General features: G+C 45.0%; 1 protein-coding gene across 1 annotated transcript in view; it reads left to right on the top strand.

Moving 5' to 3' along the window:
- Positions 1-24,853, top strand: part of LOC126266793 (epithelial discoidin domain-containing receptor 1-like) — a 70,333-nt gene that overhangs the window by 29,804 nt on the left and 15,676 nt on the right. Inside the window, exons 2-7 of the mRNA XM_049971337.1 lie at positions 2,610-2,776; positions 2,853-2,967; positions 6,835-7,066; positions 15,912-16,059; positions 18,976-19,167; positions 22,425-22,558. Coding sequence (XP_049827294.1) covers positions 2,701-2,776; positions 2,853-2,967; positions 6,835-7,066; positions 15,912-16,059; positions 18,976-19,167; positions 22,425-22,558 — 897 coding nt within the window. The 5' untranslated portion in view covers positions 2,610-2,700. The remainder of the gene's footprint in view (positions 1-2,609; positions 2,777-2,852; positions 2,968-6,834; positions 7,067-15,911; positions 16,060-18,975; positions 19,168-22,424; positions 22,559-24,853) is intronic.

Below are 24,853 nucleotides of genomic sequence, written 5' to 3'. Positions count from 1 at the left end.
TGAGCTACAGACTTGAAAGGTTTCACATAGCTCGGAACCGGATGACAAAGTATTATTAATTCGGTTTCTTGTCTGGTGCGTCATGAATGGTACTTTGTGTAGCAGTGATATTACCCCATTTTCATTTTCCGGTTACGAAGCCGGCAGGAGTGGCCGTGCAGTTCTAGGGGCTACAGTCTGGAGCCGAGCGACCGCTACGGACGCAGGTTTGAATCCTGCCTCGGGCATGGATGTGTGTAATGTCCTTAGGTTAGTTAGGTTTAATTAGTTCTGGCCTCATAAGTTAAGTCGCATAGTACTCAGAGCTATTTGAACCAATCGAACCGGTTACGAATAGATTGTGGGAAGAATAATTCGTGATAAGCCTCCACTTCAGCTCTAATCACACTAGTTTTTAACTTCACTGTCTTTTCACGAGATATATCTCAGTAGGAAGTAATATATCGGTTGTTTCATATGTCGAGAAACTGAAATAAACCTGTAATCTCATCACAGTGTTTGACATCGACTGAAAACTTTTACGCTCACTACTGTAAAAAGCATTTAATAATTACTTAAATAAAAAAGAATTTTTAATATTTCTCATTTTTGAATCTGACTAAAAAGCGTAAAAGATTTTCTCCTAGACGCATATAGATTCAAAACACCTGGAGTTTTGAAAATTTCTGTTTGAGAATTTACAACAGTTATGGAAATGTATGTGGGATTTAAAATGAAACACTGGGAATAGATAGTAGTAACGAAGTGTACCAGTTTTGCATCAAGAAACAAGTAGTAGAACGGTGAGGAGATGATAAATTCATGCCTCATTTATGTACTGAATGCAACCGAGTTTTTCTTTTCAAATCATTCCACTATTTTCATACTCATTGAAATCCACAGTTACTAATTTTCAGCATGGCATTTATGGATTTAGTAATCTCTTAGGGGCTAATAGATAATATTTAATACTTTTTAGTCAAATTTAAAAAAAAGGTACATTAAGAAGTCGTTTTTATTTAAATGACTAGCTGTTCCCCATAGGCTTTGCCCATGTATGCATTTCACACATATATTGCACACACTTTCTCTTCCCCCTTCTCTGTGTACACTTCACCTTCCCTTCATCTCTCTGTCCACCTCATGCTGTCACCTCTATCCATCTATCTCCTCCTCCCCACACTCTCTCTTCCTTTATCTCCTCCTCTCCTGCCTCTTTGTCAGTTTTATCCATGTCTCTCTCAGATCACATCTTCCTCTCCTCTCCCTCTGTTCATATCATCCTGTCCCTCTCTTTGTCTAGTCCAGTCTCACCCTCTCTGTATTTTACGCTCCCCCCTCTATGTACACCTCCACCTCCTTCACACTCTTTCTGAACATCTCCTCCCCCTCTCCCAATCTATCTTCTCCTCCTGCTCTCTCTATTCCTACTCCTTTCTATGGACGCTTTCTGCCTCTGTCCATCCCCTCCTACCCCATCCATCCCTATCAATCCCCTAGTACCCCTATCTTTCATTCCATGCCCTCCATCCCTGTCCTTCTGTCTGTTGAGGCCCTTCTCTGTCGATCATATCCTTCCCCCACCCAAGCCCATCTGAAAACAGGTCGATACGTCAGGCTGATTCCACTCCCAGGACAGCCTACATAAACACAGGGGCCTAAACACCAACTTTAGGCTATGGTGTATAGGATGTTCTAGAAAGCAGCATTAAAAAGTAGGCCAATACTACTCCAATGCAACAAGCCTGTCGAGCTGTGCTGCCTATATGTCAGGTGCTGGAAAACTGTTTCTTGCAGTTGAAGTGTAGGCTGCCCTGCAGAGCAGGGCAATAAGGCAGGCCGATACGTTTCCTGCACAACACACCTGTTGTGAGGGGGAACCTATATGCCAGGGGCTGTATCTGAGTTCTTTTTGAAGCTAGGAGATTATAAATGCTGAAGTACTGATACCTGTTAAGGTTGCTATTTGTGTGTCAAATTTTGCTGAAATTGATCAAGGGGCTTAGGAGGAGATCCTGGAGACAGAAACATACATGCACACATACTACTTCATATATACATAAATAAAACATTATCGCCATTTTTAGCCTAGTGCATATGAAAGGGTTAATTCGGTTTGAACCATTTAATGAGGTTACAATAGAGGCATGTGGTAAATCTGAGGTTTGTTTCAGTTTCTCTTCACCTGAATCGACCAATATATAATCAGTCACTCTTTGACCAAACGATTCACGATTGGAACAGGAAAATGGGGAAATTTCAGTGGTACCCAAAGTACCCTCCGCCGTGCAACAGACAAGATAGCAATTTGGTATTGCATTGCCATCGTTTTCTGAGATACTTTGAAATTTTCAAGTCTCTATCTCCTCAGGACGTTAGTTCAAACCAGTTTCAGAACTTGTACTGACCAGATAGAGAAGAATGTGACCTAATAAACACATGAAAAAAATACAGTTTCTGTAGCCAGAAAACACACGTATTGAGCTCTCGAATAAAATGTGTCGAGCATAGACTATTGCAAGAGATGAGTGTCAGAAGTGATGTAAGTGTGTCCAGAGTTTTGGAGTACCGCCGTTTTGAAGGAATGGATGTCTCAGAACGCTTTCAACACTTGTTTGCTTCCGTTGCAGTGCACGACAGGTGAAGCAGTGAGAGAGACGGCCCCGTACCGCAACATGGCAGCCCTCAGCGGGCTCTGAGCTGCGCCGCAGGCAGGCAGGCATGAGCCGCAGGCGGCAGCCGGGCGTCCTGCTGCTGCTGACTGGCGCCGTGGCTGCGGCAGCCCTGCGTCACCAGGGTGAGTGGCTGTCTGCATAGCCGGCAGGCGCGCGCCTACTGTGCGTGAGACCGCTAGCGACGCTCTGTGCTTGCAGGGCCGCCGGCCAGCTGCCACGTGGCGCTCGGCATGGAGGAGGGCCGCATCCCGGACTCTGCGGTGTCCGCCAGCTCCTCGTACGAGCCCAAGTCTGTGGGGCCGCAGAACGCCAGGTGAGTCACAGGCAGGGCTGCCAGGTGTACTGCGTTAGGCAGACATGTATCTCTTTTGGGGTTCGTGTCCAGCTCCCGTTAGCTTTTTTAGCCACGAGGTGCAGAACACAAGACCGAGAGCACTTGCAAGCTACTGGAATAAGCACAATGTATATAAGAAGGAATAAGGAGGCATATAGTAAGGATACAGAGGGAGTCTGGGGTATTAATACAGCTATTGTGCTGAAAGTGCATTGGTTGCCTTATCTGATGTTTCCTCCACGATCGTCACTGCACCACTTAGCGGACTGTGCCTGTCAGTATAGATTACATTTTTCCTTCCAAGTATCTAAAGTCCAGAATGTGGTCTATGGGGAATCTAAACATTAATGGCTTGGTCGTGTGACACATAACTGGAGGTTACTAGTCCACATAAAAACATACTACTGGTAATAACAATGGCTATAAGTCTGCAACTAAAGTAAATACTGATGTAATCTTCAGTACAATGTCCTCAGCCTTCAATACAATTATCCGCGCCTTTGCCCCCATCATTCTGCGTAGCTTCAGTAACCAGCGCCCTTCTTATGTCTGTGTTTTCCTCCGTAGGCCACCCAAGCTTAAAACATTCTGTCTGTCTGTCTGTCTCTCTTTCTCTCTCTCTCTCTCTCTTTCTCTCTCTCTCTCTATCACAACCAAGCTATGCACCGTGAGGTCGAAGCAAAGTGGAGTGTCCTGGTCAGCTGATGTCAGCACGCATGTCCAAAACAAATATGGACAGTTTATTTAAATTCACAGAATTTTTAGATTCTACGTCATTATGCCAAAGAGGAAAGGATGTTCTCTTTTCATAAACTCCCAATAGACTTAGCAACGCAATAAATTATAGATCGAAACAATGACCAGTCCTCGATCTACGATATTTCCGAACAGGGGCGAAAACTTCATCTTGACGACTCCTTCTCTCCTTGCCAATCCCCCTTCCCTTCCGCCCCTTCGAGTGTTTGAGACAGGACGACAAAAATTTTAAAAAATCGATTTTTCCAAATTATGTTCATGTCTTAGCGCACATATTTCTGGCAGGTTTTATGTACAAAACATACATGTTCAAGGAAATGTAAAACATTTTATTTTGTCTTAAGTACGCCATAGTGCAGTGTACTTTGGTCTGGGGAATTCAAACCTATAATCAGGAGAGCGGAAACTAAAATGTCCAGTGGTACTCCTGCTCCCATTATGAAATTCTACCCCCTTAAAAAAAAACTCACAATTAATACTTGGTGTGATTATTTGTGACTGTGCAATGAGAACTCTTCAGAAAATTTGAACTCTCTATTGCTAGTAACTTTCTTTTCTGTGTGACATAAAACTAAATAAACGAAACATTAAAGAAAAGAAGAAGCACGACAGCACGGTGCACATTTCTTCAATTCTTAGTTCCCAGCGTAGTTTTCTCTCTAATCTTGCTACAGCTTTACGTGGTGTGCTTTCCTTTCGCGAAAGAATCTGTTAACTTATCAAAGTTTGTCAAAAGTTTTGCTGCATGAAAAATCAAAATGTCGTTGTCTAACACTAAAAAAGCTATCAATAAGCATAGTACTCAAGACTTGTGTGGTTTCTCGCTTTGGTTACGTCTGTTTTGTGTCTGTCTGCTAGATAAAACTAAATAGGCCTTTCTAATATCGTAGCAACTGTAACACGTGCCAAATAAGTGAGACTGTTTTGGCACAAACGGTCATTTTTATCAGCTTTCTTTACATAAATAGCACGACAGAATATAATTCACCAAGCACCAATATCAAATACGTAGTATGCCTACTACAAGCAAAACGTTTTATGTGAAGAAACAGTTTCACATTTCATTCATATGCTCCAGTTTCTCAAACATGAGACCCTAAAGCAGTTGCATGAAACTTTCATATAAATTTGGAATCGCCATTTTCTTCCATATAAATTGCGTGATGTCACCGTTTATTGTCCTTGCTCGACCTAGCGTACAATCTTGTTATCACTAATTCTGTACTATTCCTACCACTGTCAAAGCTTATTATCCAGTTAACTTCACTAACCCTGTCAAAATCATCGGTTCAGTTGTCCGGCGTTTATTCTCTGGTTAGGCGGTATTCCTCTTCGTTCAACGCATTTTCTGCGCTACTCCAAGAACAGAACTTACGCGGCTGCTATTCTGGGACATTACCCTGGCTCTTAGTACGAGTAGTGTAGCAATTCAGCAAAACTTTTCTCTCAAAATTTCGTTTTCTTGGATACACCGAGAAGATAATATGTAATGTTCCTTACCTGTTATTCTTGTTAGTCGATTAATTCCACTGTGATAGCATGATTCTTTGGATTTCGTAAATAACTATGACAATCACATAAACAAACAGCGATTGGCATTCACCCTTTGGGATTTATGCGGGTCAGCTCGTACAGCCACGTCCCCTTTTGTCTGAGGAATTTTTATTTTTTTTATTTTTAGATGTGACGGGGATTCCCCTAGCAGAGACGTCGCGTACACTATGAACGCATTCAACTTGCGACTCGTTCAGAAATCAAATTACAAAGTGTGCAGAAATGTTCAAACCAACAGCGATGTGTTTCAAAATCATATGACTCATATGAATAATCGATAGACCAACGTGCGTTGGATGCTAGGCGCTTTTTAAAACAAGGTGTTTTCTTCAAGAATATGAATTTGGCGCCCCCTGAAATTGCCATATGGGGCAGGTACCCCTGTTTGCACTCCCCCCGCCCCCTCCTCTCAGATCCGGGCCTGACAATGGCAAATGTGATGATGTTGTTGTTGAGTAGTTTTAAATTCTCATTTCAAGAGTTGCACAGAGTCATTTCCAAGAAAAATAACGTTCTTGATAAAGTGGGTTCATACGTGAAAGTCGGCCTACGTGGCCGTGCGGTTCTAGGCGCTGCAGTGCGGAACCGCGGGAGCTACGGTCGCAGGTTCGAATCCTGCCTTTGGCATGAATGTGTGTGATGTTCTTAGGTTAGTTACGTTTAAGTAGTTCTAAGTTCTAGGGGACCGATGACCTAAGATGTTAAGTCCCATACTGCTCAGAGCCATATGTGAATGTTTATATTTGACCACAGATTGATGGTATTTCGTTTTACGTTTAATGCAATGTCAATCAATATTTTTTTCGTCTTCTGTCCCAGAAGAATATATAATAGTTTATTTTCCTTAATGAAGAAGTTCAAGTTTGTTTGTTATGCGACTGTCTTATGTAGAGGACTGGGCACTTAAGGAGACTGAATGAGTTAGTTGGTGCCATAACTGCCTAATTATGAGGCTATTTAGTCATTGGCTCCCAGTTTAAGCATTTTTAAGTTAGATCTCGCAAAATACTGACAGTAACTGTATTATTAATAAGCGATTGAAAATATCGATGTGAGTCTTTATTTTTAAATATTTAGGGCAAAATGCCCGGATAAATATACCAGTGAGGCAGATTTTCAGCTTTTCGGCTTGGCAACCCTCTCGTAGAATATTTTTGACTTCATCGAACCCTACTGTAGAGTGTCTTTAGTTAGACTGACTTTCGTTTGATATGCGAAGGGGCAGACAGTCCCATCTATTGGAACACATAACCTCCCACTTTCCAGTGGTGTGTCAACTGTGTGTAGGGGTAAGGAGCAGACAGTACATACCCCATGTGCTCAGAGGGATTTTACCACTTATATCAGGGGGTGTCGTCGTAATTTTCAATTTTTTTCTCACGTGTTTCGTGCCCTAACGCCACTATTTTTCATAGTTCACAGAGATACCTTAGTCTAAAGATGTAACATGTAAATGAAATGTCTTGTGGACCATGTACAGATGCTTAGCCCTCTTCGTACCTGTCCACAAGTCGCTCTGAAACTCGTCTGCCGCAGGATCCGGCAGGAGAAGAACGGCGGCGCGTGGTGCCCGAAGGCGCAGATCAGCAGCGAGGTGCAGGAATTCCTGGAGGTGGACCTGGGCCGGCCGCACCTCATCACCGCCACCGAGACGCAGGGCCGCTTCGGCAACGGGCAGGGCCAGGAGTACGCCGAGTCCTTCCACCTGCTCTACTGGAGGGACGCGCTGCAGCGCTGGGTCATCTACAGAGACTCCACTGGGCGCAAGGTACTGCCTGCAGCCTAGTCGATACAGCGGCACGTTCTGTTGTCATTCCTCAAAACCTGCAAGCTTACGTCGTTGCATGCCGTAGTGGCACCATGTCAGATGGAGTGCCAAGTTATTGTGGATCTGTCGTCTCGACAATGTAAGTTCTTCCAGCTGGGCTTGCGTTCGTTTCCAGCACGACTCAGAAGATAGGAGATAAGCATCGACGTCCTCAAGGGGGGATAAGACGGGGCACTTCATACCCCAGGAATATAGAATGCAAAAATTTTACTTACTACAGAATTCTCAAACACTTCTAGAATTAATTTCCCGTGATACCGCTGAATCTGTCGTTTAACCAATTCCAGCATTATGTGCCTAGTGAGACAGTACTATGACCTCCAGAAACTGACCAACTCATCTGTTTAAAAGTGACATTTATAGTGCCTTTCTCCGCCTCCGACCGCTCACTAGGTAAATTTCTGCTAGGGTCGATCACTGAAGCGTGGCACGATGCGAAGTAATAAGAACATGAAGTGTATAGAATTATATTGAATATGGTAATTCGTAAAGTGATATCAGCATCGACTGAAAGTAAGAAGCGAAATGAAGTAAAACAAAACATATTACCTGCTTTCAAAATAAAGTACACTCCTGGAAATGGAAAAAAGAACACATTGACACCGGTGTGTCAGACCCACCATACTTGCTCCGGACACTTCGAGAGGGCTGTACAAGCAATGATCACACGCAAGGCACAGCGGACACACCAGGAATCGCGGTGTTGGCCGTCGAATGGCGCTAGCTGCGCAGCATTTGTGCACCGCCGCTGTCAGTGTCAGCCAGTTGGCCGTGGCATACGGAGCTCCATCGCAGTCTTTAACACTGGTAGCATGCCACGACAGCGTGGACGTGAACCGTATGTGCATTTGACGGACTTTGAGCGAGGGCGTATAGTGGGCATGCGGGAGGCCGGGTGGACATACCGCCGAATTTCTCAACACGTGGGGCGCGAGGTCTCAACAGTACATCGATGTTGTCGCCAGTGGTCGGCGGAAGGTGCACGTGCCCGTCGACCAGGGACCGGACCGCAGCGACGCACGGATGCACGCCAAGACCGTAGGATCCTACGCAGTGCCGTAGGGGACCGCACCGCCACTTCCCAGCAAATTAGGGACACTGTTGTTCCTGGGGTATCGGCGAGGACCATTCGCAACCGTCTCCATGAAGCTGGGCTACGGTCCCGCACACCGTTAGGCCGTCTTCCGCACACGCCTCAACATCGTGCAGCCCGCCTCCAGTGGTGTCGCGACAGGCGTGAATGTAGGGACGAATGGAGACGTGTCGTTTTCAGCGATGAGAGTCGCTTCTGCCTTGGTGCCAATGATGGTCGTATGCGTGTTTGGCGCCGTGCAGGTGAGCGCCACAATCAGGACTGCATACGACCGAGGCACACAGGGCCAACACCCGGCATCATGGTGTGGGGAGCGATCTCCTACACTGGCCGTACACCTCTGGTGATCGTCGAGGGGACTCTGAATAGTGCACGGTACATCCAAACCGTCATCGAACCCATCGTTCTACCATTCCTAGACCGGCAAGGGAACTTGCTGTTCCAACAGGACAATGCACGTCCGCATGTATCCCGTGCCACCCAACGTGCTCTAGAAGGTGTAAGTCAACTACCCTGTCCAGCAAGATCTCCGGATCCCCCGCCCATTGAGCATGGTTGGGGCTGGATGAAGCGTCGTCTCACGCGGTCTGCACGTCCAGTACGAACGCTGGTCCAACTGAGGCGCCAGGTGGAAATGGCATGGCAAGCCGTTCCACAGGACTACATCCAGCATCTCTACGATCGTCTCCATGGGAGAATAGCAGCCTGCATTGCTGCGAAATGTGGATATACACTGTACTAGTGCCGACATTGTGCATGCTCTGTTGCCTGTGTCTATGTGCCTGTGGTTCTGTCAGTGTGATCATGTGATGTATCTGACCCCAGGAACGTGTCAATAAAGTTTCCCCTTCCTGGGACAATGAATTCACGGTGTTCTTATTTCAATTTCCAGGAGTGTATTTTCAGGTACTGTCACAGCAGTTTCATTTCAAATGTTTGAATATCGCGTTGAAATATATTAAAGAATTTAGGGGAAATTAATGTAATGAGAAGTTATGAACAAAACGTTTCGAAAATTTTGAGGAAAAGGTGTTCAACATTCAAAATCACGCACGAATTATGAAAAATTGTACTTGCTCAGTACGATATTCGATTTAATACACACCAAATGTCGTTGCAAATATACGAGATTGATGCCAGCGCGAATTAAATTAATGTTTAAGACGATTACAACGGTGAGAACGAAATGAATTTTCTTAATGAAAAATTGTACTTGCTCAGTACGATATTCGATTTAATACACACCAAATGTCGTTGCACATATACGAGATTGATGTCAGCGCGAATTAAATTAATGTTTAAGACGATTACAACGGTGAGAACGAAATGAACTTTCTTACATTAAAGTTGCTGTCTAATAAACAGTGCTCGTACTTGTTTGCTCGTACTTCTTAATCATCGAAAATATTATGTTAGGTATTAATTTTACTCGTAAACATGCTGTCGGACATAAGAAGGGTTGATACATGGGCTTGTAACACGCACATGGTCACAACTCTTAACCATACATTGTTCACTTGTACGCAGCTTCTTCAAGCCCAAATAAATTAATTCGAAGTGTCTTTACTAAATTTGCCAACTCCAAATGAACATTTTATATATAATGAGGTTAGAAGTATTTGGTGTATCAGAACTCAATAACAGTTTAGCCTTCCGTTAAATACAGTGAAGCCGATTGTTCACGGAGGGAAGGAATTGTAGTGGTGGTGGTTAGTGTTTAACGTCCCGGCGACAACGAGGTCATTAGAGACGGAGCGCAAGCTCTGGTTAGGGAAGGATTGGGAAGGAAATCGGCCGTGCGCTTTCAGAGGAACCATCCCGGCATTTGCCTGAAACGATTTAGGGAAATCACGGAAAACCTAAATCAGGATGTCTGGAGACGGGATTGAACCGTCGTCCTCCCGAATGCGAGTCCAGTGTGCTAACCACTGAGCCACCTCGCTCGGTAGGAATTCTGCTTTTAAAGGTATCTCACCCAAAAATCATATTTCTTTTACAGATTATTTTTGCGATCGCTTTGTGTGTGAGATGATTTCCCAAACGAATGCTCTAAAAGTGTGAAAACAATAGAACTTTGTCATGGTTTCATTTTTACTTTTATCTTGCCACCAGTCCTCCTCTCGTCATTGTTCTGTAGATTTCCAATATTAAAAGAACACAAATTTTTGTGTGGGAAAATGAATGATTGGCATAATAATTATTTGTTTCAGGTACCATGATTACACCCGTAGCCAGCTTAAGCCGTATTTTAAATACATTAACTACACCGCCAGAAAAAAATTGTTGATTTTGATCCAATAGTGGCACGTGCCACATGGGGCATAGTATATGAACTGACAATGGGTCCAAAGTCGTCAGCCAAAAGGTAGCGAAGTAGCATAGCTAGCAAGTCGACACGTGTGATTTCCCTTCAATAAGGAATGTCTACAGCAAGAAAGTTCATTGTGGTGCAAGTGTGTGAAGTAACCAAGCAGCCACTCCACGGAGACGCACACATGCTTCCTACAGCCAACTGACGGATTTTAGAAGGGACCACACGGTGACCTTCCGAGTGGGAGGCAATCACCGCTCAAGTTAAGCGTGTACCATTAGTTCCGCAATGGTGCTGGTATCACCGATAGGGTGAATATTCTCACTGCCGTTGACTAGGTTACAGAAATCCACGCAGTACAGACGCCCGCCGAGATCGTGGTACTGTAAGGGCGGCAGTGGCAGGTCGTACAGGTGCCACATCACACAGGGCTTGTGAGCCCAAACGTGTCAACTCGAACTGTTGCGGACCGGTAATTAGCAATGGGACTACGGACGCACACGCCTCTAGCCCGTCTTTCACTCACGCCACAGCATCGACGTGCACAGCTCGATCACTTGGAAGATGAAGCAGATTCTGCCTGATTCAAGTGACGGCCATTTGCACGTACACCTAGACCTGGTGAGCGTAGAGTGCATTCGTCCAGGACAGACTGGCTTCTCCCCAGATCCTATGGTCTGGGGTGTGGTGGGCTACAACGGTTTGTGGAACGGTCGGTAAACAGCGCTCGGTAGATTCAAAAATTTGCTAGATCCGTTCTTTTGCGGCTCTTGCAACGGTAGGGTGATGTTTTGTTTCAACACGATAATGCTCGTCTACAAACTTCCCTCAAACCTCAACGCGCTCTGCCAGACGTACAGCAACTTACTGGCCAGCACGATCTCCGGACCTGTCTCCAATAGAATACGAGTTTCATGTGGTGGGGCGAGAAGTGAGTCTCGCGACTCGTCAGCCAACAACTCGTACAGAAATACCCGGGCAAATGGAGCAGGCGCGGCGTAATGTATGCCGCCGTCGGTGCGATTGGCTGGATGCAAGAGTACGTGCCAGCATTCCTTCCCGTGGTGGCCACATCACGTACAAATACGGGTGTTTCAGCAAAGTTTGATACCAGGTACATGAGAACCGCCTGGGATATTGCTCTTTAAATGTAACCATTTCACGTACTTTCTATGCACTGTTGCAACAATACATCTTAACTGAACTGTAAATTTCGAAATGGGTGTGAAACGCCTCCTTAGACAAGTTTATGAATGATTGTGCTGATAAAACTTTTACGTTGTTTGATTTTCAAACAGCTTAGCAAAACTGAACGTGCACAGACATTTCTCTCTTTACTTATTCAGATCATCAATAAACTGACACACAATATTTTTTTAGCGCAACGCATTCTGACTTTCAAAAATCCCTGCAAAAGAATGGCCCTCACTAACAATAACCTATACCTTTCATGAATGACTTACCTCACAAAAATCTTCGTTACTCGAACTACTGCAATACAGCGAGCGCCACTACTGCCAGCAAAATAAAAGATTCTAACTACTGATAGGCATAGCTAGCAAATGAAGGATTTTGAGAGAGAACAAACAATTTATTTACCTTAATACTGCTCAAAAGTCGTAATATATATATATATATATATATATATATATATATATATATATATATATATATATATATCAGTTCAAGACATCCAGTCTTACAAATCTATTCTCTCTGATGGACACACGTCCAGATCATCCGCTCTCAAAACTCCGCCATCTCACTCCCCCACATCCACCACTGCTGGCGGCTCACCTCCAACTGCGCAATGCTACGCTCTGTTAACAGCCAACTTCCCAGCAATGCAATAACAAATTCCAACAATGCAAACCAGCCACAGACTGCACACAGTACACTCACTGCTTTTCATATAGAGCGCTACATGGCGTTACCAACATAAAAATCTAAACAGCCTACTTACAAGTGTACTAAATCCTTTCCTGGCACGGTATATCGAAATTCCTCCTGCGGCATACAGATTTTGAAGCTGTCTGTGTCCTGAGGAGGCACAGCAATGGATAGGTTATACAGATAAACCACCCCAGGCGGCGGAATACTTGCAGTATTACTTTAACGTAATGCTACACAATAACGAACATCAGTAGATAATGTCGTCCGAAGAGCTAAACTACCACGGAAACAAATACGTAGTATGCAGAGCATGAGCATGGTTATATTCTAATCCTATGATAAACCATATATCCCTCTGAAAATCAGGTCTGGGAGCTGGAGAGATCTGGTAATATTGAATAAGAGGCTCTGACCGTTCATTCCACCAACCTGTCGTCTTCTAAAGTTGTGTCCCGAGCGCGGAAGACAACTATTCGGTCGTGGGATCTTCTTCGGCGGAGGCTGCTACGCTGTCAGTTCGAACCTGTGATAGTGCTTTTTGCTGGATGCCATTTGCCCAGGTCAGTCTCTGAACCTACAGAGGGAAAGATCTGTAGTACTGACAATGATGGTAGGTGACGATTCTCATTAATGTATCCTGTTTGTTTATTAATCAAATATTCACACATTTACACTGCCTTTTACAACACTTGACATAGCTCTCATAGTTGAATAGTAACTTTTCCATCCAACTTACGAAATATGATACACTTGTCCGGCTCTCCATTACGCACTAGACAGAGTGAGTATTACATCTTCACAAATAAAAAGTTCGGTTTTGAAGAACGCCCAAAACGGAGTGACTGTTACATGTTCACATGTAAGTATCACAAGATACTGAGATACATGTCCGATCCTCCAGACGCCCGAAACAGAGTGACTAGCAGAGCCGAAGTACTTCGTCTCCCAGGCGCGCCAAAGTGACCCGAAGGTGTCCCAAGCACTACAGTTGCAATATCGTTACGCTTATGTTTCTCAAAACTAGTGAAATTTATAAACGATAACGATACACTCGTAGGGTAACCATGAGAGATAGTCCTAATAAAGCCGGCCGGAGTCGCCGTGCGGTTCTCGGCTTTACAGTCTGGAACCGAGCGTCCGCTACGGTCGCCTAGGGCATGGATGTGTGTGATGTCCTTAGGTTAGTTATGTTTAATTAGTTCTAAGTTCTACGCTACTGATGACCTCAGAAAAGTCGCATAGTGCTCAGAGACATTTGATCCTTTTTTGTCCTAATAAAAACTGGGCTAAATACGATGAAAAGAATGTAAATAATCAACAAGAGAAGTTAGGTGGTTTGGCGTCTAGCTCCGGAACGTGCCGACCAATCAGAAGCAAGTTCAGTACAATTGGCGGAGTCTCCCACGGGACTGGTTTGTACTGTACCACTTGTAGCTTGTACCTCACTCCATTTTGGTACCATATGGAGCTTCACGTGTTTCAACCTGCATCAAGGCGAGCTTCCAGCAAAATAAAATGCTGGCGGCCACAGCCAGGAACATCACGCTATTGTGTAATTGTTTATATACTAAAGTGAAAATTTATCATTTGTTCGAGAGAAACTTGTGCCGAGATATTTCTAAGACCTAATTTAGTGAGGAAGACAACTACAATGGGCTGTTGATCCTCTCTGACTGCCACATAAAATACAAACATTAAAAAAATTTTCTTCAACCCGGTTCCCAGAAGTCCTGAGCATAGACGTTGACTGTGGATATTGTATCACAGACACAGTCTCTTCGACCAGAGATGTCTCTGAACCCGCACAAAAATGTAAACAACCACGCATGAGCAGCGCCTATTAGGCGGAAGGGGTCCGACAGCCGATCAGTTCCAGTCATTACGCTAGGAAGGAGGTACACGGCGTTGATGGAAGTTCAGCCATGCCTAGACGGTCAATACCGCGGTTCGATCGCGTCCGCATTGTTACTTTGTGCCAGGAAGGGCTCTCAACAAGGGAAGTGTCCAGGCGCTTCAGAGTGAACCAAACCGATGTTGTTCGGACATGGAGGAGATACAGAGAGACAGGAACTGTCGATGACATGCCTCGCTCAGGCCGCCCAAGGGCTACTGTTGCAGTGGATGGCCGCTGCCTATGGATTTTGGCTCAGAGGAACCATAACAGCAGCGCCACCATGTTGAATAATGCTCTTTGTGCAACCACAGGACTTCGTGTTACTACTGAAAGTGTGTGCAATGGGTTGCATGAAGAGCAACTTCACTCCCTACATCCATGACGAGATCCACGTTTGCAAGCACGACACTATGCAACAAGGTACAGACGGGCCCAGCAACATGTCCAATGCACCGCTCAAGACTGGCATCAGGCTCTCTTCACCCATGAGTGTCGTATATGCCTTCAAGCAGGCAATCGCAGGAGACGTGTTGGGAGGCAACCCGGCCATGCTTAACGCCTTAGATACACTGTCCAGCGAGTGCAGCAAGGTGGACCTTCCTTGCTGTTTGGGAGTGGCATTATGTGTGGCCGAGGTACACCGCTGGTGGTCATGGAAGGCGCCGTATCGGCTGTAAGAAACATGAATGCCATCGTACCACCGAGAGTACGACCATATCGGCCGCATATTGTCTAGGCATTCGTCTTCATGGACGAGAATTCGCGCCCCCATCGTGCACATCTTGTGAGGGACATCCTTCAGGGTAACGACATCGCTCGACTAGAGTGTCCAGCATGTTCTCCAGACATGAACCTTATCGAACAAGCCTGGGATAGATTGAAAAGGGCTGTTCATGGACGACGTTACCCACCAACCATTCTGAGAAATTACGCAAAATTGCCGTTAATGTGTTGGACAATCTGCACCAACAATGCTTTGATGAACTTTTGGACACAATGCCACGACGAATACAGGCATGGATCAATGTAACAGGACGTGCTACTGGATGTTAGAGGTACCGGTGTGTACAGCAATTTGGACCACCACCTCTGAAACTCTTGCTGTATGATGGTACAGCTCGCAATGTGTGGTTTTCATGAGCAATAAAAAAAGGCGGAGATGATAATTATGTTGATCTATATTATAATTTGCTGTACAGGTTGCGGAAATCTCGATGATGTTGATGTGTGTAGATTGTCAGTCTTAGTTTTGGAAATAAAAAAAGTTTTATTTTTGCTGCTGGTTCACATATAATTAGTTAGCATTTCGGATCTTGGTATTAGCCACAACAGGAATGTGAGTAAAAGGCAGAATGTCGCAAGTGTCCAGTGAATACTGGATGGACAAAATAGAAGTGGCGCGGAAAATACTTCATCCACCAGTATATACGTGAAGCATTTTCGGCGACAATTCTATTTTGCCCTTCTGCTACAAGACGGTAACATTTCTCCTCTAGATACATACCCATAAGGTATGAATTGTGGAGGATGGTTAAACATGTACTGCGCACCATCTCTTCTGTGAAGTTGAGAGTCGCCTGCTTTCCCGTTACAGTTGATGTCCGGAAACCGCAACACGTACCTGGCGGTGCGGCAGCAGCTGGAGCTGCCGTTCGTGGCCAGCCGCGTGCGCTTCATGCCCTACTCCCAGCACACCAGGACCGTCTGCATGCGGGTCGAGCTCTACGGCTGTCCCTGGACTCGTGAGTACACCTCACTACTGTCTCTCTGCTGTTACATTACTCTGAAAAGCAAACAATAGTTTCCAAAACCTCAATATACTCAAGAAAAGACTTTGTCCGTCAACAGCATAAATGGAAAGCAGAATTGGATTGAAGGATTCTCAAGGATGACATTCCTCTTTGCTTTAAGAAAACGTGGTCATAATTTTGCATTTGGGAACTCAGACCAATTATCATACAGGGTTTCTTTCGTTTTTCTGTTTGATGTATGTATGGGTCTCAGTTCACTTCCGTGGAAAAGCTACACGACAAATACCTTGAGAAATGATTACCCAACACTTAGATGTTGACAAGTCCCTGTCTTTCAGAAATTCTTTTCCTGATATAGCACCATCTTGCACAGTCTGACAAAAAAAGGGAAGCACCCTTAAATGACGGTCAAATGTCAGGATAACTTCCTGCATGTACGAGCCCCTCTATGAGAGGTAGAATTGTCCCAGAGTTCTAATTTTAGTGTTGTTACCAGGCGTGGTGGGGTATATAAAGGGCGTGAACAGTCGGAAGTTGAGAGATGCAGCCTATAGTGCGAGACGAAGATACCGCGTCATGAGGGACTTTGAAAGGGATCACTATAGGTCTACGTTTGGCCTGCTGGCCGAGTCGTGACGTATTCAAAGTTTTGGGGCACTCGGATGTGGCAGTGGCCTGATGCTGGACTGTATGGAAACTAGTTGACAAGCAGTCTCGTCGCCAAGGTTACGGTACACCACGTCCTGCCACCGCAAGGGAGGATCGCCGCATTGGGAACGAAGGGCATGGACACCCCTTCACATCGGCGCCAACCATCCGAGAGCAAGTAACGTACTCCCAGCAACACTCTTTGTCATCCCGCACCAATAGTCTGAGACAGCAGCAGCCAGACTAGAAAATTATCGTCCCATTCGTAGCTTGCCTTTAACACCACACCACGGCAGCGTTTCGGGTGATGGATCAAAGAGGAAGCACTTACTGCTGATTAATGTTTCCGAATTGTTTTGGGTGGCCTACACTGGATGAGCATTGTCGTGGGTATTCGGGTATCTTGGCCGAGGTCCATGCCTTTCAATGTTCTGGATGGCACAACGTTGTTATTCCTGTCGTCAGTATTTGCGGAGCCATCTGATTTGACTTCAGAACACAGGTGGTAGCGATTGAAACAACTGTTGACTGCACAACGGTACATCATGGACATGCTGCTTCTTCATGCGTTATCACTTCTGACAGTATCATCTTACTACCTCTTAGCAAACCACTATTCATTCTTTTCAGCTGCCGTTTCAAGTCTTTTGACGCCTCTGAATTACAATGCAATTGGCAAATTTCAGAGGTTTTCTCTCTTCTCCCTGAACTTCAATTCCCTTTCCAAGTTTCTCCTTCGTCTCCTTCACTTCTTGTTCAACGCACAGATTAAGGAACATCAGTGCTAACATACAACTCTGTCTCACTCCATTCGCAACCACTGCTTTTGTTTCATATCCTCTAATTTTTACAACTGTAAACAGGTTTGTACAAGTCGCAAACAATATTTCGCTCTGGGCATTGTATCCCCGCTACCTTCAGAATTTCGAAGAGTGCATTCCAGACAAAACTGTCAAAAGCTGCAGCTAACTCTACCAATGCTATAAACATAGATTTTTCCCTTTCTTTAATTTGCCTTCTAAGATACCTTCATAGAATGTTCTAGTCAGCAGCTAAGGAGCAAATTTCATTAAACTTAGAGTCGGACTTACCTGCTCGTTCATTCTCTTGACAGTTATTTTTCAAAACCTGACTTGAATCCTGCTATTGACGTCCTATATCTTAAACTAGTTAGGTCTTTCTGATGCAAATTTAACGTATGAGAAAGAGCTAAAAAATCGAAATTGGTTTCTTCTTATGCCTAAACATATGGGGAAGTGAAATCTATTGTAAACAGTGATCCATATGTACAAAAACCCTTCAGAGAAAATTCTGCAAGATTTTGGACCAAAGCTGGTTAAGTCCTATACAATTTTCGTCCAGATACAGGGTGACAGCTGCTGAACTATACGAAATAAAATCGTCACAACGTATGAACGGTTTGCGTTTGGACGTTCAAACTGCACGGTTGGCCGAGGTGCATTGTCGAAATTAGTATGCGTAGTATTGTTGGGTTTAGCGAGAGCCCCGACTTTCATTTGGATGATAAATGTAACTTCGTCCTATGTCCCGATTTGTTCAATTGGATGGGTTCCTCAATAAGCAAAATTGGCTCGTCTGGGCGCTCATAATCCTTATTTTGTGATCGAGAAGTCTCATCACCCTCTACGGGTGACTGTGTGGTGTGCAATGTCCAGTCACGGAATGATCGGTGCGATATTCCTTGATGCCATGGTGACTACCGAACCGTACGTGAAGACTTTGGAAAATGATTTCATCCCCATTACCGAAAGTGACCCTGGTTTCGATAAGATGTTGTTCACGCAAGACGGAGCTGGACCCAATCGATGCAGAGGAGTGTTTAATGTTTTGGAGGAACACTTTGGGGACCGCATTCTGGCTTTGGAGCGGCCAGAGGCCACTGCGACGGGACTCGATTGACCGCAATATTCTCCGGACCTGAACACGTGCTTCTTTTTGTGGGACTGTGTTAAAGACAAGGTGTACAGCAATAACAGCAAAATCATAGCTGAACTGAAAAGAGCCATTCACGAGGTCATCGACAGCATCTGCAGCGGGTCATGTAGAATTTCGCTATTCGTCTGCGCCACATCGTCGCCACTGATTACAGGCATACCGAACATATCATAACCTAAATCCAGATACCTGTAGTGACTTTTCAATTTGAATATCCTGTGTTTCTAATTTACGCTTTCTCTTCGTGTAGTTCTGTAATTTCCACATGTACGTCGCCAGCATGAGCCGCCTGTGATTTCGCAGAGGGCATCTTCAGCTACGTGACTCCGAAGGGCGACCGCTGGTCGGACGGGCAGCAGCTGGAGGACCTGAGCTACGACGGCGTCAGGGACGGCCGCTTCGTGGCCGCCGGCCTGGGGCAGCTCGTCGACGGCCGCATCGCTCCCGCCAACCCCGAGGACGACGGGGCCGGCAGGGGACTCGCCTGGAGGCCCGGTGAGCAGCCCGACAGTAACGTACATGTACTGTACGGTTGTAGCTAAGATTGCAGGGTACACAACTTGCAGATTCCAGTAAACATGGTATCTAAAATGCACTCCTGGGCAGCTGTGAGGGCTTGTTCATCTTCGCTACTGTGAATCACGTGCCCTCGGAAACTTCCTGGCACATTAAAACTGTGTTTCGCACCGAGACTCGAACGCGGGACCTTTGCTCTACCATCAGAGCTACCCATGCACGACTCACACCCCGTCCTCACAGCTTTACTTCCGCCAGTACCTCCTCTCCTACTTTCCAAACTTCACAGAAGCCCTCCTGTGAACCTGTAGAAGTAGCACTCCTGAAAGAAAGGATATTGCGGAGACATGGCTTAGCCACAGCCTGGGGGACGTTCTCAGAATGAGACTTTCCTCTGCAATGGAGTGTGGGCTGATATGAAACTTCTTGGCAGCTTAAAACTGTGTGCCAGACCGAGACTCGAACTCGGGATCTTTGCCTTTCGCGGAGAGCTTCTGTGAAGTTTGGAAAGTAGGAGACGAGGTACTGGCGGAAGTAAAGCTGTCACCACGGGGTGTAAATCGTACTTGGGTAGCTCAGATGGTAGAGCACTTGCCCACGAAAGGCAAAAGTCCCGAGTTCGAGTCTCGGTCCGGCACACAGTTTTAATGTGCCAGGAAGTTTCACATCTGCACACACTCCGCTGCAGAGTGAAAATCCCATTCTGGCACATGCCCTCTATTGACCAAGTTTCATAGCCCTTAAGGAAAGCATTTTGGAGCCCATGTTTACTGGGCACTTTTCTTGCTTTTTTCCAAGCTAACCTCTGAAAGTCGTCCACCCTACAATCTTAGCAACAGGAGTACCAGTACGTGTGTTCGACTATCAGAGGTATCAGAACGGTATTCGTTTGTTATTTTCGACTCTTTCTTTTCCAGTAGACCGACTCTTACCACAAACTGGTGCGTTTATCCTTCTACACCATCTTAGAAAGTTTCTAACATCATCGCGGAATCACCCTTTATAGACATACATTTACAGGCGCCGGCACCAATAACTTAGTCGCACTGTAAGGTCGTTGAATGAAGTTTTTGGACATAGATTCCGGTGTAAAATGTGGTCTACTGAGTCCCCTCTAAAACGTCCAGAGGTGTGTAACATGGATTGTGAATCACTCTGTATGTCGCTGAGTGTACAACTCATCGTTCAGGAGATACAACGTCAGATAATGAGATGAGTGATAAACTGTCACATCACGCATGATGTTTTAATTTATAACTTCTTTAATAATAACTCTGCAGACAACACATTTCGCAGACAGTAGCCACAATTACCACTAGATCTGCAACATTGTGTCACTGCCGACACATGGTATAGGCGATACGTCGTCATTAACACTGAGAGGCGTAAAACTGATTTGCAGGGCGAAAATCACCAAAGGTGAAATATCTACACAAACACGTGTCAAATATATTAACTGTACACTGATCACTCACAATATTATGACCGCCTACCTACCTGCCGGTATGTCCACACTCGGCGCGAATAACAGCGGCGACACGTCGTGGCATGGAAGCGATGATGTTTTGTAGGTCGCTGGAAGGGACTGATACCACATCTCCACCTACAAGTCACCCAATTGCGACGAATTCCGGGATGTCGGCTATGAGCTCTGACAGACTCCACATCCAGCCACATGCCGGATGTGTTCGATCGGGTTCAGGTCTGGCGAATTGGGGGGCGGGGGGGGGGGGGGGGGGGGGCACGACATCAATTCTGACTCACCACTGTGTTCCTCGTATCACTCCATCACACTCCTGGCCTTGTGACATGGCACATTGTCTTGATGAAAACTTCCACTGACGTCGGGAACCATGATCGTCATTAAGCGGCCTACGTGATCTGCAACCAGTGTACGATATTCCTTGGTCGTCAGGTGCCTTCCACCAGCTCCACTGGACCCGTGAATTCCCACGTGAATGTTCCCCATGTTCCCCAGAGGGTAAAGCAGCCACCAGCAAATTGCCTCCGTCCCACAGAAGAGGCGTCCACACGACGGATCCACGCCCTCCTATGGGCGTGATGAACAAGGTATCTGGATTCATAAGACCATGCAACTCTCTGTGACTGCGCCAATGTCCAGTGCCGATGGTCAGGTGCCCATTTCAGTCGTAGTTCCTGATGTCGTGGTATTAACATGGTCACTTTCATGGATCATCGGCTGTGGAAGATCATGGTTCGAAAATTTTCAGTGCACTGTGTATTCAGGTGCCCTTGTACTCAGCCCAGCATTAATGTCTGATGTTAATTCCGCCATAGTTCGCCGTTTGTCCTGTTTTATCAGTCCATCCAGCCTACTATGCCCAACCCCACATCTGGAACTGATTTCAGTTTGGCTTCACCATGTCTTGATGGTACTCACCAAGGGTCTCCTCGAACACCCAACAAGTTGTCCGCTTTCCTAAATGCTCGTGCCGAGCCTCTGGGCCATCACACTATGCCCTCGGTCAAACTCAGATAGATCGCACGCCTTTCCCATTCTACGCAATGACAGCATGTTCACCGACACTACACGCACCGTGCATGTGTCTGACTAGCAGCCATTCCTCCCCAGGTGACGGTCCTGCCACTGGACGGATTTACATCGAAAGCAGGCAGGCGGTCATAATGCTATAGCTGATTAGTGTACAGTAAAATATATTTGATTTACGTATCCACGGATATAAAGCTCATCCTAAACTCTTGGAACGACTTGAACCAAATTTAATACACAATATTAATTACGATCTGGAAAGAAATGCCGTGAGATTAAGAGCCGCGAGTTTGTGTGGGGGTGATAATGTGGAGAGAGACGATGGGAGGAAGAGATGGACAGAGGGGCAGGAGGAAGAAGGAGATGGACACACAGGCTTGAGAGGGAGGGGAAGAGGTGGACGGATAGAAGGGAATGGTGATATGGTCGCACAGTGGGGGGAAGAGAAGAGAACAAGGAAAGGAAGTAGGAGACGATAGACAGAGACATGAGGGATGAAGAGAGAGGCGGAGAGTCGGGGGAGGAGGGATGAATGGCATGAACATTATCAATTTATTCGTTACATATTATTATGGAGTTCCTGTCATCCATAAAATATGATCGACTGTTTATTATTTTTCTTTTTTAAGAGGTGTCTCCTGATGTAAACGTGCAAATTTCGCAGCGGTTGTGACAGCGAGTAGGAAGCTCATTAAAAAGCAAACCTCCTTGTGTGTGTGCTCAGACTGGCGGTGGGTCGGCTGGCACAACGCGACACACCAGGGCCAGCCTGTCGACGTGGACCTGGAGCTGGACGGGCCCCGGGAACTGACCGCTATCCAGATACACGCCCTGCACAAGCCCGAGCACGGCATCCAGGTGAGGACATCCAGCTCTGGAGCACTGCTTGCAAGCCACACTGTAAGCAGTTTCCTTGTGTAACAGAAATATTATTCGTACTATAAAACTACTATAAACACATTCAGTGGTTCAAATTGGAACTATACCATTAAATAAAGCTGAAGATAAGGAAGTTGAATAAAAAGAAAGGTAAATGAGCAGCAACATTACAGGTTCTAAGCACCTTTGAAACACATTTAAAAAATCAAATATTGAACGATTTTCACCTACGTACATAATCCGCAAGTCACCGTGTGGTTCATGGCAGAGGATATCTTGCAGCACTGCTTGTCATTTGTCTGTTCCATCCACCACTGCACAGAGGGAAGTACGAGATTAGATTAGATTAGATTAGATTAGATTAGATTAATACTTGTTCCATAGATCATGAATACGACACTTCGTAATGATGTGGAACGTGTCAGGTTAATAAAAGATGTCTGTACAAGAAATTACATTACACAAAATATTGCATGACACTAATGATTAAGTTTTTTTTTTTTTTACTTACTTTATATCTAAAAATTCAGCCAATGAGTAGAAGGAGTTGTCATCTAGAAATTCTTTTAATTTATTTTTAAATGTTAGTTGGCTATCTGTCAGGCTTTTGATGCTGTTTGGTAGGTGCCCAAAGACTTTTGTGGCAGCATAATTTACCCCTTTCTGTGCCAAAGTCAGATTTAACCCTGCATAGCTATTTATATGCCTCTGTGCTAGCTCCAATTGCTCTTATCTTCACGGTTTTGAAGCAAAATTTACGTTGGCATCAGTACAATCTCTCTTTAGTAAGCTGAAAATGGCAGTTCTCTAACTATTTTGAATTGTATTTCGTAACAATAACATTTTCTTCCGTGCACATACTCGCATTTCTATCCACGAAACATCTCGGTAATAACCTCGTGTAGATGGAACCTGCTAATAACAACGTAGGAGCACACACCTGAAGTAATTGTATGTCTTCCATTGTTCCGAGCTGCTGGGTATCCCAAATTCTCGAGCAGTATTCCAGAATGGTCACGCTGGTGCTCTTCCTTTATAGATGACCTACAGTTTCCTAAAACTCTCTCAATAAATCAAAGTGTACCATTCACCTTGCCACATATAATCCTCACATGTCGTTCCATTTGCTATCGATCTGTGACGTTAGGCCTGAATATTTAATATATGTAGATGTACCAAGTACTACATCACTAATAACTGTATTAGAAATTTACGGGATTGTTTATCCTACTCATCTGCATTAACTTACATTTCTCCTTATTTACGGCAAGCTGCAACTCATCTCACCAAATAGTAACCATGTCTGAATCGCCCTGTATTCCTCTACAAACAGTATACTACTGCATCATGAACAAGCAGCTGCAGGTTTCTGCTCACCCTGTCTGTCAGATCGTTCACATATGTAGAGAAAGAGGGCTGTAATACTGACCTCCCTGGAGACCTTCTGACGATGCATGTCTCGCTAATGAACACTCGGTGTTCAATAAAATATACTCAAGAAACCATCTATCCACCGACGTATCTGGGAACCTATTCTGTATGCAAGGGTTTTCGTTAGTAGTCCTCCTTGCTTCGAACGTCATATTTTATTTTGTTTCTCAGCTGGTAGAAAAGCTTTACGTTGTGGAATCCATTTTTGATGTTGCTCTTCTTATTTCTACAACTTTTAATCACTTTAATATCGCCTCTCTTTGCTCTCAATCCATGTTCTGCACATATTAGTCTGTTCCTCCCATTCAAACGACCCTGTAATTATTCTCCACTTTCAGTGAGGACAGCTATGTCATCAGCGAATCTTATCATGAATACTTTTACACCGTGAATTTTAATCCCAATCTTCAACCTTTCTGTTATTTTCCTGATTGATTCTTCAAGGTATGGATTGAACCACAGAGGCGAAAGACACTGTACCTGTGTTACACCTTCCTTGATTTGAGCACTTGGTTCTTGATCTTGTATTCCTCCTAGCAAGTGTACACCTTCCTTGATTTGACCATTTGGTTGTTGGTCTTGTATTCGTTATAGTAAGCGTACACCTCCTTTGATATGTGCACTTGGTTGTTGGTCTTGTACTTCTTGTAGTAAGTGTACCCCTTCCTTGATCCAAGGACTTGGTTGTTGGTCTTGTATTCCTCACAGTAAGTGTACACCCTCCACGATTTGAGCACTTGGTTGTTGGTTTTGTATTCCTTGCACTAAGCATACACACTCCTTGATTTGGTCATATCGTTGTTGGTCTTGTATTCCTTGCTACAGGCGGACACCCTCCTTGGT

The sequence above is a fragment of the Schistocerca gregaria genome, chromosome 4 (genome assembly GCF_023897955.1).
Source record: "Schistocerca gregaria isolate iqSchGreg1 chromosome 4, iqSchGreg1.2, whole genome shotgun sequence".
Lineage (NCBI taxonomy): Eukaryota > Metazoa > Arthropoda > Insecta > Orthoptera > Acrididae > Schistocerca > Schistocerca gregaria.
Note: the sequence above shows the minus strand (reverse complement) of the source record. Positions and strands in the feature narration are given on the sequence as shown.